We start from the raw sequence: 16,980 nt of genomic DNA, 5'->3' as shown, positions 1-16,980 counted from the left end.
TACATCATTCCTGACAGACACCTATTAGCACTTCCTGAAGAGAGTTAGACTAGTTGGCCGTGCTGCCCAAGGAATTATTTCTCTCTTGCAATCTCAGTCTGGCTGGAAAAGGGTTTGTCATTATCTTTTCAACCCACTAAATCCTGTTTCTTTGTGATTGGTTAGAGGATTTCCTGTAGCCAGAACTAGTGGCTATCTTTCAAGTCTCCATTGAGAAGAGGACACTCTCCTTCCTTCCTTCCTTCCATCCCTGTTAAGAAATCCTCTAAAAGATTAGACTATTCTCTGTATGTATTTATTCCTGATGTTCTTTGTCCCTAGCACTCAGAGTAAAATTCAACTAGTAGAACTAGTATTAAAGAATCATGCAGCGCTGCAGTGGTTCTTTGTCCTATGAATAACTACTTGCTTTACTTTTACTTGAGGGCTAGCTGCCTCCTGGGCAGAAAGGGCATCATCCTCTGTCCTAGAGATATGCGATACCCTACTCAGTGTTCTCTTCACACATTTCCCAAGGCTACTTAGTAGAAATGAATGCCTCCCGGGAGGATGTCTGGGAGGTCCTTAGTTCAGTGATGTGACTCAAGGCTGTTTTAATCCTCTCACCTTTCATCATGGGTCTTCTAGCTACAACTAGACATATTCCATTAGTACCAAATCTGGGGAGACTTGAACAAAAATTAATTGCATGTTACCTCTAAACTTTGCTTCTGTGAGAGTTCCAGCTCCTTGTGATGAGGGCTGGACATTTCTAGCATGTGTGTAGTTTATTTAATAGGGTAAAATTAGTCATTTGCTAGGAATTCCCAGCTAATTTGGTGCAGAGGTTGCTCATAGGGTGAGATGGCAAAAATCCACCTGAAGGAAAGGATCTATCTACCTGTGTGGAGAAGAGAGGAAGGAGTAATGTATTAGTCTCAGGCACTATGAGGGTTTTCAGAGGGACACAATGTACAAGTAAGGCAAACTTACTTTCACGTCTGAAAAGACAGATTCCTGAGAACGCCGGATCTTTCTTCATATGGTGGCCCAGGAGGCATCACTGCCCCCACTGAACGTCACCTGAGCCTGATCATAGGCAGGGTCTGATTGTCTCTCAGTATTGCATATTTTTGAAGTCCAAAATATTTATGCATTATATGCTGCAGAAAATGAATATAAAGATATTTTAAAAAGCAAATAAAAATGCATCGTATTGGGAAAACCAACTGACTTGCTTGGTGCTGGTTGACAGGCTCTAGCATGGTTCAGTGGTGGGAGTTAAAGCAGAGTGCATACTAGGAAGGAGGCAGAGGTTGGAGGAAGTAAGAGATGGGGGATATAGGTGTTCACTCTGCAGATCTGAGTATAAGCACAAATTGTAAGGAATATAAGTGTTGCAGTGCCCCCTGATGCCCTTTATGTGGAGAAGTAAGCATGTCGCACAGGGGCAAAGCTCTCCTCTCTACCCTGTACTGTGGACCTCTTCACCGCACCGCATAATTGTATTGTTGTTTTGCATTTGTTCTCATATGCCGAAGTTCTTTTGACACTGCTATTCATTGCTAGTGCAGATGGATGCTTCAGTATCGTTTGCCTTCATCCCAAGAATGCAGTGTTACCAGGTGTTTATTTTCTTTAAGAACTGCTTGAGGCTCCCTTAATCGAAGAGGAAGTGCAAGAAACAGAGTCATGGGCCAAACCTCTTGTCCACCTTTGGCAGAAAAGAGCACATGATTTCATTGCTGAAAAAGAATATAATGCAGCTGCGGCCAAAATGGAACCCCATTGTGCCATTTGCACTCTCCTTATGCCCTACTACAAGGTAAGCCGGATTCGAATAATTCAGTAGTTATTTGGAAAGGAGTCTTTAATGTCTCTTTTATAGCTATGCATAACAATAAAATTAAATGATGCAAACACTAATCATTATAGAAGGTTAATTTGTGACATGAAGAGGAAAGGAAAAATTCATTTCTAGCTAAGACTCATTAGTATAGAAAGTGAAGTATTAATCACTGCATAAGGGGTAAATGATCCACCAGCCACAGTAAATACATTTTTCAAGAAGGATTTACTGGCACACGTCCTTCCAATTTCCCCCTCACAGCCTGTGGGTAGAAGATGGAGTAACTGAGTAGCTTCTTCATGGCCTTTACTACAGTCCATGGGCTTACAATAAGCACTGTGCACTCATTCCTTGCAGGGGAGACAGATTTGAAAATAGAACCATGTAGTTGTAGGTCCACTAGTCACTTCCTTCCTCCCCCCAAAATCTCTCTCTGCATTACGGTGGAAAGAAAGTTATTCAAGGGAGAACAGAGTCTTACTGTTTGTCCTTTTCCTGGTCTGCGATCTGCAGCACTGCAGTACCCCTGTGGTTTAATGGTACTTGGGCCTTTTGGGCAGCAACACTTCATCCAGAGGAAACATTTCATTTACAGTACTGTTTGATATATGTTTGTGGAAATACCAATAATGAATGTCAGGTGAAAATTCTGACATAGAATCGTTGAGTTTAAGATCAGAAGGGACCACCAAATCATTTAATCTGACTTTTGTGATATCACACTGACGAGCAGACTGTTGTCATAATAAACTCCTTAATAAGAACAGGACGTAGGTACAGAAATGAGATGATAAACTTTCTACTACTCTGTGTAGCTTCAGCCTGCAACTGCCTTATCCTGGGCTTCTTTGTGACTGCCTCTAGCAGGAAGTGTGTCCCAGCAAACTAAAGACTGTATCTAGAGTGTGCAGGACGTTTGGCATTTCCGCACTTCCTGGAGGACTTAGTACAGCACATTTTCTTATTTTTAGATTCCTTTTTGAAATTTCCTGCCTGAACTAAAACACTGTTAAATTAAACTATCAAACTATTACAAATACACTAACTGACCTAACTTTTCAGGTTGCTAAACATAACCTTAACATGTCTCAATCAGTCTCTTGGGACATTTCAGCAAGCTTTCCAATCTGCTGTGGTGCAAACCCTCTTTAGTCAAATCGTTTTCTAAGGTTCTGCCTCATCAATAACAGGGTCAGTTTTGGAATAGTTTTCAACTTGTATGTCTGCTCTCACTTCACTTGTCAGCCAAGTTGTCAGGTATATTGAGCAGATGCTTATTCCTTCATGAGATTGTGCTTTCGACTGTGGTCACTGAGTCCAGAACGAGGTAACTCCTCTTTGATCATTGTAGCTTTGACTGGTCAAATTCTTCCTACGTCTTTGTTTTTAATTATGGAAGAGGTCTTGCTCCTTTATCATAATATTTCGTCTTTTTTTCTCACTATCACAGGCTCTTTTGTTATCCTTCATTTATATCCCCTATTTGGTCATCAGATATTTATACATCTGCTCTAAAGGAGTTCAGTAGGTGACTTTCCAAATTGTGATGAAGTAGCTCTATAACTGGAGTAGTGATAGAAATGGATCTTCTCTTGCATCCATTTCTTTTTTCTGCAAGTTCTTCACTATACATACTCCACATTAAGATAATTCATTGGCTTCAGGGTATATGGGACTTAATGTCTCATGCTGAAAGTCTTACATTTTCATTCTTGAATTGTAGTCCATGGTCAGTTATTACTATTCTAAGAATAACATGCCAAGCAAATACAGATTTAATGTGCCTGATAACAGTTGCAGATGTAGTATCTTCAAGTGTGACTACTTCTAAGAAATTGGTTATAACCAGATGATCATGTGTTCCCAAGTTTAACACATCAATTCCAACTTTGTCCCATGGAATTGCAAGTGATTAATTTTTCTGGATTCTTTCTGCTGGGAATTTTTGCATTTCTGATGTTGCACACCTGTCCCATCATTTCTTCAATGTCATTATTAAGCTGTGGCCAGCATACAACTTCTCTAGCTCTTCTTTTGGATTTGGTCATTCCCAGGTACCCTTCATGTATTCAATCCAATATTTTCCTTATCACTATTGAAACTATGATTTGTGTTCACATCAAGAGCACTCCTGCAATCACTGAAAGCTGTTTTATAGTGGGACTAGGCAGGTGAGAAGTTTTTGAATTTTTCCTCTTTTACTTATTGCTTGTATCATTGCTTGCAGCATTTCATCTTTAGCTGTTGCTGTCTCCAGTTCATCCCATATGCCTGGAGATACAGCATGTGACACTTACCATGTTCACAGGTATGTTTACTGCTTGTTCCAGGTCATCAAGCTGTTTGTTGACACCTGAAGCATAAGTTCTTGATAGTGTCTGCCCTTACTAAATGGCATCCAAGTTGAAACTCCAGTGTCACCTCATACTTTTGTATTTTTGAAAGCAGTCACTATATCCAGGGTGGTGCTTCTCCAAATCCCTTTTTGTATATTTCAGTCAGTGGTTTTGATCAGTTTATGCTTTGAAGCTACAACCGTAGAGAAAGTTGTGAAATCTTGTACATCCATACACCAGAATTAATGTCTTTTTTCAGATTATGCATACATCTTCTCTGTGGCATATAAGAGTGGCAACCAATCATAATCAGTTCCATGACGCTGGTCTAGTACTGCTCCCAGCCCTCCTTTCAAAGTATGTGTGCAGAGCTTGATATCCTTCAATGAGTCAAAGAACTGCAGCACTGGAGGTTATGTCAGAACCTACTTTAAATACTTTAATTCTCTTTTATGCTCTGGCATCCATACCTATTTGGTGACCTGGTGGAGCACAAGTCTTAGGTGAGCTGTGCAAGCAGTATAGTTAAATATGAACTTCTTGAAATAATTCAACATGCCTTGCAGTCTTTGAATTCCCTTTCTATCTTCAGGTCTCAGCATGTTCAATATTGCCTGAACCTTTGATTCATTGGGCAAGATTCCCTTCAAGGTCAGTCTCTTTCCCAACTATGTTGTATGTGTTGTTTGTAAACGGCATTTGGCCTTATTCAGTTTAACGTTATTAGCTCTCACAGTTTCCAGTACTCTCCTCGGTTATTCCTGATGGTCAGTGGAAGTGCTGCTCCAAATTATTAGTTAATCCACAAACACTTTCATATATGCTACACCCTTTAGGACCTGCCTCACTGTATTGTGAAATATTTTTGGAGCTGAACATGTTCCGAAAGGCAGTCTGAAGAAGTAGCATCTGCCAAAACGGTCTGTTTGAAGTCAGATCTTGGAGCTCTCAGTGTCAAAATCCAGCGATATATTTCATTTGTTGAAGAATTTGGTTCCTACCACCTGACAGCAGTTTACTTCTTGTGAGCAAGTGGAAGTGTTCTCTTTTTATGGTTTTGTTCAGCTCCTTATGGTCCGTAGACAGCCAGAGTCCTCTCCTTTTTTTCTCTACAGTTACTAAGGAGTAAACTCAATCTGTCAGTTCCTTTATTCTCTGAAGGATACTATTTGCTGTCATGTTTTGAAGCTCTTAAGGCTTGTGGAACTTTTCGTGTAGTGTGTACCACAGGTTCTTCTTCATCTATTAACTGTATCTTGCATGTTACTGGAAAGCACCCATTTCCTGTGAATACGTCTTTACATGATGCTATTAATACTTTCATATCTGAGTCTAGGTGGTTGTTCTGTCTCTCTATCCTACATTCTTTTACGAGACCGAGCATCTCACAGCCGTGTAGGTCCAAGACTGGTTGTTTGCCTCTGCCACAATCCCCTGTCCACAAACTTTTTTTTATTGTGTTCGCTTTGTATTAAGTGTCAGCATGCACTCTCCCATCACTGAAATTGTTCCCCCATTATAGTCTTTCACAGACACTTTTTACTCCTCCACAGTTGTGTTCCTTCCATCTCTCTCTTTCAGTGTTTCTTATTACATTACTTGTGCCCCAGTGTCTATATTATATGTCACATAAGTGCCATTTGTGCATGTCAAGAGGTAGCTCCTCCTCAAGTGCCCTCTTATAACAGGCTGCAGCATGATAGGAATGTCTGCCTCAGTTTCCCCTGAGTCAAACCATGGACTCTGTGCCTCAGCTGTACCCCTTCTTGAGGCTACTTTTTTTTCTTCTCCAAAACATACTACCAATAGTCTGCAACAGAAGTTCCAATCACCCAGTCATTAAAAACCCATTCCATCTTGTCCCTTGACACCCCACATACCATACGACGGACTCTTTGTCACTCCTGGACTCTTTGTCAATCCTCTTCCATCCCTCATTGCCAGGACAGCCACCCTGGCCCTTCCAGCTGGAGTGCAACCCTGCTTTTCCTAAGTGAGAATCCCCAAAGCCTCTCTCCTGGGAAATTATCCTCGCCAGGGGAGCACCCCTCACTCCCTCTGGTCCATTTGCCATCTCACTCTTCCCCCTGGGTCCAGCTCTCTGGTGCAGAGACATCAGTGGGTCCAGCTCTCAATGTTGGAGACGTCTGCAGGTAACATCTGCCAATATTCCCTGGCCTTCAGCTTTCTCTGGTTCTTAGCTTCTGCTCTCTGGCTTAGAGCCAGCAGGCACCTCCCTCTTTTGCTCCTCCTACCTTCAGCGCTCTCCAGGCCTCTGGCCCTGGCTCTGGGAGCTCAGCCAGCAAACCCCTCTTGCTGCTCTTCTTGCTTTCAGCCTTGCCCCCAAAAACATCATCTTCCTTTGGCAGCTCTCATTTCATGCAGATTTTCTCCTTCCAGGCAACCCTGACTCATCAGATCTCTCTTACTGTGTCGTTCTGGTCCTTTATAGCTCCCAGGAGCTGCTCTGCACTCTTAGTTGGCCAAATGAGAGCACCTTTACTGGCTTAGGGGAGGTGGCCCGACTTCATTTACAGGAGCCAGCCACCCAGTGACAGTGCACATTTTAATTAAACAGTCTGTTGCATTTTCATATTCCTTCTTCTCTTTAAGAACAGCTCTTCCTCTTTGTTTGAAGAACCCATTTTTCACTTAATACATGAAACCTGCACTTTCTCCACATATTTTAGTGTAATGGTTGGGTTTATTACGGTTTCCACATATTTTTCCGAAGGCTGGGCATGTACTATACTCTTGTTGATTTGCCACATCACTGACTTGTTTCCTGCTTTCCATTTTCTTGTCACTGGTCAGTTTAATTTCTGTGAACTTTCCCCTTGCTGGCTTAATTATAGTATTGAGTCATGTGCTCTGTGCCTTTGTCTAGGCATTTTATTTGTGTTTGTTTGTTCTGCTGCTTGGCATATACATATTGCCCTTTCTAGTGTCAGATCCATCTCCCTTAGTAACATTTAACAGATTCTTTATTGTTACACCCCAGGACAATTTGGTCTTTAATGAGTCTTTTAATATTCCATACTCACAGGACTGACTTTTTAGTTTTAAGTCTGTGACAAACTCCTCTATTGTTTCTCCTTTATTTTGTGTTCTCATCCTAAATACATCTCTCTCATAAGTAATATTTTTAGAGACACAATGATCTTCAAACAATTTAGTTATTTCTGAACGTTTCCTCTTTCCCCACACCATCTGTATGGAATGCATTGTATACATCTAGGTCTCCTGTGCCTGGTACTGTTAATCTTTTGCTCATCCTCCAGCTTATTTGTCCCAGTGGCTTTCATTTGCAGCTCAGCTTGCTGCTTGAATGTTTTCCAGGCATATTCAGCATTTCCCCTGATTCTCAGTGCTGGTGTGGGGGAGTTATGTGCAGTTGCACAGACTATATAGCAGCCACCACGTCTCATTGAGTTATGCTGTGCCTTCCACTCCTGGTACCATGACTTATCTCACTGCCAAGAAAACTGGTGCCACAATAAACCCTTTATTATGAACAGGAATCTGAGGTAACAAACTTTCCATTAATCTGCAGCTGCAGCCCACAGCTTCTGTTTCTACAGTGTGCAGGAAGTGCAGCCTCCCTACACTTCCTGGAGGACTTCTAGAATCTATAAATCTTTGACTGGAAGGGACCTTGAGAGGTCGTTGAGTCCAGTCCCCTGCACTCATGGCAGGACCAAATACTGTCTGCAGCAATACTTACTCTACAGCACATCCTCCTGTCTATCACAGGCCTCTAACACCACCCAGCCACCTCCACACAGAGTGCACGTTTGCTCTGTCACACCCAATGCTTGCAACTTGAGACAATATTAAAGCTGGATCTTACCTATCAGAATATTTTACAAACAACATGCTTGGGATGGGACACACATAAGTGCAGTACGTCTCTTCATATTTAAGACAATAATTCATACATGGTTTTAGTCTTGGCTCGAAGATGACTGCTTTGGTACCCTTTCCAAATGAAGTGAAATTGTCTTTAAAGAATGAGGCATTGGGCAGATGCAAAGGATTTTATTGACTCTTGTATTTGTTTTAACTACTGGGGCTTTGCATTTTCATAAATGAATGGATCCAATGTAAAAATAAGACATACAGTACCAAGTACAAATCATGCTAATCTGAGCACAATAAAAAGAAAACCAGTGTTTGCTGTCATCTTAGCATTCCCACTTCTAGCAGAGCTGCCAGCAAAAAATGATGTTTACAGCTGTGTATCATAACAAATATAAAAACTTTAATGAGTCAGACCATTCTTAGCATTTTTGTGAATTAATTTCATTATGAAAGATGTAAGCACAGTAAAAAATAGCAGTAGGTTTACTGGTTTGACAAGCTCTAGAAAGCTGCAGATTTTGGCTGAACCAGGCTGCCCAGAGGATTCAGGGGACCTGGGGTCTTCGGCAGCGGGGGGCCCCCGCTTTGGCGGTAATTTGACGGCAGGGGGTTCCTTCAGCAGCGGGTCCTGGAGTGGAAGTGCCCTGAAGACTCCCCGCCGCCGCCGAATTACTGCTGAAGACCAGCACTTCGGCAGTGGGTCTCGCTTCGACGGTAATTTGGCAGCAGGGGTCCTTCCGCCCCGGGGTGGAAGGACCCCCCACCGCTGAAGACCAAGAGCAGAAGAAGTTCCAGGGGCCCGGGCCACGTGAGAGTTTTCCGGGGCTCCTGGAGCGAGTGAAGGACCCTGCTCCAGGGGCCCCTCAAAACTCTCATGAGAGCCCCTGCGGGGCCTGGGGCAAATTGCCCCATTTCCCCCACCCCCGGGGTGACCCTAGGCTAAACAGCAGACAGACCTATAGTATAGAGAGCAGTGGTGCTCAAACTTTTTCAGTCACGCCCACCCCGTACCAGTAACGGAGGCTGTCTGTGCCCCCCATTACTGTATAGCCAAGGCATTCTGAGCAGTGGAGCTTGGGCTGAAGGCAGAGCTGGGGACGGAACTGGGGATGGGGCAGGAGCTGGAGCTAGAGGTGGAGTTGGTCTGGGGGCAGAGAGGAGATGAGGGCAGAGCCAAGCTAGGGATGGAGCAGCGGGTAGAGTGAAGCTGTGGCTGAGGGCAGAGTTGGTCTGAGGGTACACATGGAGTGAAGGCAGAGCTGGGCTGGAGGTGGAGCAGGATTGGGAGCTGAATGGGGTGGAGGGAGGAGCAAGGCCGGGGGCTGAGCTGGTCTAGGGGAAGAGCAGGGCTGGGAAAGTATGGCATTCTCTACCTGCCGCTCATGGGGCTGGCCCCAGTACATGCCCCCCTCCCACCCCCAATGTTCCTCTGTGCCACCTCTAAGGCAGTGCACTTCACAGTTTGGGGACCACTGGTGCAGAGGGGAAAGGTCTGTTGACTTAGGTGTGGCAAGCCTTTCCTAACCCAGGAACCCTACAGTTCAGTGTCTGGGAACTGTAGAGCTTCTCATGAGAAGAGAACTCAGCACCTCAGATGCTCCCCAGAACGATATATACTAGACCTGAGCCATCACTCCCACCGACACTGCACAGACTATAGAACTTCTGGAAGCCCTTGAACTGGAGTAATTCCTTTGTGGGAGCACTTGTCAAAAGAGGGGTAAAATAGTCCCTGTACCACATGGGAGTCAGGAAGTAGCTGAAGCAGTGAGGTGGTAATTTTGGTTTCCCCATGCTGCTGGCCAGGTGACTCCCCACTGTATCTTTAGGCTGCCAGTGAGGGAGCTCCTGCCTGGGGACAGTTAGTGGTAGGACTCCCTTCTTTCCCAAGTCCGGATTGTATGTGGCAAAGGAAGGAATACTCAGACATACATTGCTACTTTATATCTGTGCAGAAAGAGGCTGCTTTGTTGAATTGTCCTACCTGGCTTACAAGAAAAGAGCCCACTACAGTCATATTAACAGGGCACTGTTAATTAACCTGCAGCAGCAGCTTCATATTGAATATGAGCTAGATCGGGCCCAGGGGACTCAAAATTGTAGTCATAGCGATGGTACAATAAAGTGAGCACAGTTGCAGCAGCGCTAACTTTCAGACTGCCAGAGTGCTATTTTTAATCTAAGACCTACCAAAATAATAAAGGATCTAAAGAAAATGGTGGTGAGAGATGCTTTGGAAGCAGCTAATTTTCTTTTGAAACTATTAAACCACTAGTGAAAGGGAAAAGTGTGTACACCCAAGTCAAAATAACAAATAAGTAAGCCTTTTGTGTCTTTTTTAGTTAAATATAAATATTGTGTATTTCCAGCCAGACAACCATAATGAAGAAAATTATACTTGCTGGGAAACAAAATCAGATGAAACATTTACGGCTGGTGAAAAGACTAAACCACTTATTCCAGAGATGTGTTTTATTTATAGCGAAGAAAACACTGAAAACTATCCGTCAAATGCCTTTATTGAAGAGGATGGAACAAGTCTTCTAATATCCTGTGCAAAGTGTTGTGTACAGGTTCATGCAAGTAAATAAACTAATCACTCAATTTAAAGAAGTTGTGATTTACAATTTTGCCTTATTTGCTTTAGCAAGCAACATATACTGAGTCTATTCAGAACAGTTTTATATGTAATCTTCAGAATTGTTAGGGTAAAACTTTTTATTAGAACATCAAATATTCCGGCAATTGTTAACTTCGTCTGTGAAAACAGCAAATAATTGGAACCCTGTAAATAATCGTTAACATCATTATGGAACAGACCAAAGCTTTATATCTACAATTTTCAGTCTCATCTGCTGTAATCAGTCAAACTTAGCATAATAAAATACCTTTGCAACCATATCACCTTCTGCTATGATCCCACTAGGTTTCAAAAGTCAGGGCCAGGTCAGTACTTATTAAATAGATGGTGCCCTCCTTCTAAGTCAGTATTAAACCAATGGCCTAGCATAAAAATAGGGGAAGCTGTGATGCTAGAAGTGCCATCTTTCAGTTGAGAAGTAAAACCAAGGTCCTTGACCACTTGTGATCAGTAATTGCCCCATAGCACTTTAATTAATTATATGGGCATTAGCCCCAGTGTCCTGGTCAGGGAGTATCAACCCCAGTGCCCAGTCTTTCTCTAATTACTTATGTGTGCCTTCCTGCAATTCCTGTATCCGTTCCTTTCTGTAAAATTCACCCTGAACTTTTGTTAGAATAACATGTTCTCTCCCTATTCTAAACTGTTGTGTAGTGTTGTGTTGCCCTTTTAAATAATTAGAGTGAAGCCCTGGCCCCGCTGAAGTCAATGAAAGTTTTGTTATTAACTTCAGTGGGGCCATAATTTCACCCTTAATATATTCTTCCCCTTTTCGGAAGTGTCAGGTGGAGTGATTTCCTACAGTACCTCAGAGAGGTGCTGGGACTTAATTAGTTAACGTTCGTGTAGCACACTATGTTTCTCATATGTAAGTGCCATATAGTTGGAAAGATTTAGTGTTACTTCATTTATCTGATTCTTAATTTTTATCATATGGAAAAATATCATATGGACTAGAAAAAACTAATAAAATGGAAGGTTCTCAGAGTTGAGAACTAGATGAATTGCTACCTGTGTCCCCTATAAGTTGATTATGCAGTAACTTTAGACTTTACCTGGGAAGGAGCTCATTATTTAGTCATTTTGGTCACAAGGCATGTGTTACTTTAGTGTTTGTATACAGCTGAATTGTGTGGAGCTATAGATACCCAGAAGGGCAGAATATATTAATCAACCCAACTCTTTTATTATAGGTTGTTATGGTGTTCCTTCTCATGAAATCCATGATGGATGGCTGTGTTCTCGATGCAGAAAAGGAGCCTGGACAGCTGTAAGTGGCATAGTTTATTTAGTTATCCTACTCCCTGCAGACGAACCAAAAAAAGCACACAAGGTATTGTATCTGGAATGCAGTATATAGGGCTGGGTTCTTCTAAATATACCACTTATTGCCAGTGAAGTGTTTTTTTCTCTCTTTTAACAATATTATTAGATTTAAATATAAAATTTCACTGTTTTGAGAGAGCGAACGAACCTTGAAAGAATTTTATATTGTCAAGAAAATTGCTAGCAAGTAGATTATATTGTTTGTAGAATATTGTCTAAGAAAGCAACCCAAACTTTGACTATACATCAGAAGGAAAAGAAGAAATGAAATTTACTCTAATTATTTTAGTCCTTGAGAATGTATGCATGGGAATCTGGGGAGAGCAGAGGAAGGGAAAGTTGAATAATAAATTATCAGGAAGTATGAAATTGTTCTTTTAGAGCATTTATGGATTTACACCAGCAGACAGTCATAAAATGTTTCACATCTCAAACCATATATGTATATTGTATGATCAAAAAAAGAAAATAACACAGGGATGAAATATTGTTGGAAATAGATGGATCCTATCCTTTCAGAAAAATTGCATGTTTTCATAATTTTTTTTTCAGTAATACTATTTGATAAAGTAAAAGCAGCAAAGAGTCCTGTGGCACCTTATAGACTAACAGACGTTTTGGAGCATGAGCTTTCTTGGGTCAATAGCCACTTCATCAGATCTGACGAAGTGGGTATTCACCCACGAAAGCTCATGCTCCAAAACGTCTGTTAGTCTATAAGGTGCCACAGGACTCTTTGCTGCTTTTACAGATCCAGACTAACACGGCTACCCCTCTGATATTTGATAAAGTGTAAACAATAATAAATGTGGTTAAGAAGATAGGTTATTTAAAATAATTCAGCTTGTACAGAATGTTAACATTTTTCCCCGTGGATCAAGCAGATCTCTGACCTGAATAATTTGCATTAACTTAAACAATGGGATTCAAAAGGAGGTTTTATAACCCATATCTCCTGTATAGGCTCATAGGATATTTTTCTATAGCCTGTATAGGCTCATAGGATATTTTTCAATAGTGTTCACTGTTAAAAGTTAGCAATTACTATGCCATGCTATCTAAAACTCTGCACTCAGAATATGCTATAGTTGCAGGATTTCTGGTGCCCTTAATGGCAACTTTGGGTAAATGCTGACTTTTTAGTAACAACCACTCTACTGCTAGGGAATGGCCATTTATTTTTTCATTTAGCCATCACATGTCTAGAATTTAGCAAATCTGCCTTCCCCCAACAAACTTCTGTTACATTTGATGGCAGTTTTATTCTCTGGGAAAGCATTTCGTTTCATCATTCATTTTAAGAAATGCAAAGCTGTGGTGACAAAATTGATTAATGAACACCAGCCTCCTGATTTAATGTGGTATAATCATTTCATCATTACTTACTAAGTGTGATTTATATGAATCTAATGGATGGGATAACTGAGTTGTAAAGCTATTTACTAAGCATGAACTATACTTGATAAAGAAATATTGGCCACTTTAGGCATTAGAAAATTAAAGGCCAAACTTTGCAGATTGGCTTTCTACATCGAGCCCGGGAAATCTGCACATGTACCTATTGCACAAACAAACAAACATTTCAAGTAGGTCGCTACATACACACAATAAGCACTAATGCAGATTTTATTTTTGCATATTCAGTGAGTGTCCTCAGTGCAGATGTTACCAACTGACCATGAATTCCCCAGGTTTAAATAGGGATCTATCTAACAAAGGGGTATTAAGAGCATGCTTGAGGCATGGAGGCAGTGTGGTTTGGAAGAGGGAGCACTGGACTGGGACTCAGGATACTAGGGTTCTATTCCCAGCTCTGGCCTGCTGGGTGACCTTGGACAAGTCAGTGCCCTTCTCTGTGCCTCAGTTTTTCTATTTGTAAAGTGCTTTGAGATCTACTGGTGAAGAGCAAGGTATTATTATTATTATTATGGCGATGCCTCAACAAGAAATACATTACTATGTCGTTGTTCAAATAACTCCTTCTCTTGACACCTGGTGAGAGAGATTATCCCTGGACTGTTTCTCTTAGAGACTCTTTTCCCCCAGTACATCCTGCCATGGTGGTTGGGGTTGGTTGGGATACTGCAGTTGTATGTTCCTGTGTATTAACTCAGTGTTTGGGTAGAGTTAAGGCATTTTCAGTAGCAAGCCCTACGCTCTGAAATTTAACTCCTGGTGCAATTCTGTCAGAACAGAAATCCTATTTTAGGGTGTGATGCGAGACATGTCTCTAAGTTCAGGCTTTCTCCCAGTAATATATATTGGATTCCCTATGGCAGCTAGTCATCTCTCATCTGATTTCCGTTAAGAAAACTTAGTCATGTGCCTTAGAAATGTGAGTAATAAGAATCAGGGGGTAACATTTTCAGATACTTTGAAGAAGACACAAGTGTCCACTGTACTGAAAAATGTGACATTGCTCACTGTGGTGGGTCAGCTCCCTGCCCCAGTCAAGAAGGGGTTAAAGAGTTCCTCGCAACTAAGTCAGCTCCAATCCCCTACTCCCATAAGGCCTGTCAGTCCTGGAGGTCCACAAAAGGGAGGTTCCTGGCTCAGGTGGGGGTGGCATTGAGGCAGTGCACAGAGCTCCCTGGTCCCAGGGAGTTGTCTACTGGGGAATCTATTTGTGAGCATCAGCGCCTGAACCCCTGAGTAATAGGTATGGTATATGTATTGACTAAGCTGAGTGGAACAAGAAGAAGGGAAAGAATGTTTTAAAACTGTCAGAAATACTTTCTGATTTTTAAGGATGTAGTCCAGTGTTTGCTCAGTACATAGTTATTAAAATGTGCACTGAATCCATTTCTATTTCTGTAAAATGTTTTCCTGTTTCTCTCTTGCTGGTCAATGGAAAAAACTCGTTAAATGCTCTTTATCAAACAATCAGGAATTTCAGGACTTTGGAAACTGCTTTTGTAATGTTTTTTCCAGAGTTGTGGGTGGGTGGGGGGAAAGGCAAGTCAATCCTAGCAAGTGACAAGGTGCCTTTAACTGAGACTCTAATTATCGATTAAGTGAGCAGGGTTAGACAGCACTGCTGCTCTAACAAAAAATTTGTCAATTTCCTTTCAGGAAAGGGACAGCTATGGCATTTCTAAGTGTTGGGGTTGTAAGGCGAACATTCATGAAAATTCCCTGGGTGACTGCAATAGGAACGGAAAGCCACATTGTTGTATTCAAAATACTGAGAAACTTCAGAACATTTGCTTGAAGTTTGGTATTAAAGACGACCTATACCTCTCACTGCTATTTACAGCAGCGTGTCTTAAGGGAAAAAGCATAGAGTCTATGTGTTTTGTATGTAATAAGCATGTTTAATTATCAAAACACAGGAGGAAAAAGTATAAAAGAATATGAAATCCCATATTTTGTTAGTTTCATGTCGAAGGAAGGTAAGACGTGAAGGTCCTGAAATAGCACCAAAGTTGGAGATCATTTAAGAAATGCTCCTATTTAAAAGCACCGGAGTGTGTCATAGCAGGGTGATAGGTGCAATATAAGAACATAAATAGTTAGATAATATGTAGTGTTGTCACTTATTTCATATGAACAGCAGGTTAAGGAGGAATCCTAGGGCTTAGGAAGTTGAGGAGGTGGAGAAGAGGGGTAGGGTTGGGGCGATGTCTGGAGGCTGAGGAAAAGAGGGTATTGGAACTGGAGACAAGGAGGCACAAAGGACTTTAGGATTTCTGTTTCTGTGTTTTCAGGAGTACGTGAGAGTAGTGATGTTTCTAGGAGATTGGAAAGGACTAGGTGGTAAACCAGGGTCCATCTAGTTCACCAGTCTTTTATTTTTCATTTGAAGCCCTGTGTATAAAATATTTGAGTGAACTTTTGTAGTTTTAGGTGTGTGTCGATAAAAATGTTGCAAGATTATTAGTGGTGACAACTTCATATTCATCTAAATACAGTTTGGTGACCTGTGTGAAATGAGGAGTTGGCCTCAGTTTAGTTCTTTTTCTGGATTTTTCTACGTAACAGAAACTGCTGTCTTAGTGGCACAAGTTGATGTTTTGGTTGGGAGCATCACTGGGAATATCAGAGATTGAATGGACGTATTAATTGCCTTCTCGTTTTTAGAAGTGGTCCCTTGGTGCTCTAGAAGCACATTGGTAGGATAACTTTTGGAAATATATATTAGTGCTTCCTATTTATTTTATCTGTTCTGTGTTTACCTGGAAAATTTTCAGGTCTATAATTTTCTGGCATCTTTTATTAGCGCTAAATTTACTTTAAGCGTTTCCTCTTTAATCTAGCATTCAGTTCTTTATTACCACATTTAGCTTAGTTATGCCAACACAAACAAATGATCTTATTAGTGTGAGCTATGGGACTTGAGAGAGGATAGATATTGAGGTGAAATCTTGACCTGCTGAACTCAGTGGCAAATAGGATTGTCAATTTTGAGTGGAGGTATTTCTGGAAGTTACATCATATGGCGTAATCATCAATTAAAAATTAATATTTCATTCCTCGGGACTCCAGGACAGTCCTGGAGGGTTGGCAAACCTAAATGGCAAAATTCCCATTGACTTGGGTTGCGTGATTGAATGGCATTCATAGTTTAGTAAGGGGAAACGTCTGTCATTTTACTTGGAGGAAAAAAATACTTATCGATGTCAAACACAATTTGAATAAATTACCATATTGAAATTTTATTAATATGGAACCATGCTGCAGCCATCTACGTGGTTCAAAGTTTTAATGTTATTTTTGAATTATATTTGTCATTTTAGGGTCATGTTTACAAAACTGTCTTTTTAATGTCTCTGAAATGATGCTAGATTATGCTGTTGGCTTTCTCCTCTAGAGATTGACACTAACATAAAATCTCATAGTTTGCTAGTTACATTTACTGTGGTTCCCTTTTAACTGATGTGCCTCTTAAGACTGCAGTTAATTAAAATGCTAGCACCAGGGTTATTGCTTTACCTTTTAAAAACGTGCAACTTCCATTATTCTCCACAACCTCTTCCTGAAAGCTTTGT

The 16,980-nt window shown here is 41.2% G+C and overlaps 1 protein-coding gene across 2 annotated transcripts in view; it reads left to right on the top strand.

Annotated features, from left to right (window-relative positions):
- KDM4C (lysine demethylase 4C) overlaps positions 1-16,980 on the top strand; it is a 443,189-nt gene that overhangs the window by 290,480 nt on the left and 135,729 nt on the right. For both annotated transcript variants that reach the window (XM_050943102.1, XM_050943101.1), the window contains 3 exons: positions 1,623-1,804; positions 10,395-10,608; positions 11,860-11,936. In XM_050943102.1, the coding sequence (XP_050799059.1) occupies positions 1,623-1,804; positions 10,395-10,608; positions 11,860-11,936 (473 nt within the window). The remainder of the gene's footprint in view (positions 1-1,622; positions 1,805-10,394; positions 10,609-11,859; positions 11,937-16,980) is intronic.

This window comes from Gopherus flavomarginatus, chromosome 3 (assembly GCF_025201925.1).
Source record: "Gopherus flavomarginatus isolate rGopFla2 chromosome 3, rGopFla2.mat.asm, whole genome shotgun sequence".
NCBI lineage: Eukaryota > Metazoa > Chordata > Testudines > Testudinidae > Gopherus > Gopherus flavomarginatus.
Note: the sequence above shows the minus strand (reverse complement) of the source record. Positions and strands in the feature narration are given on the sequence as shown.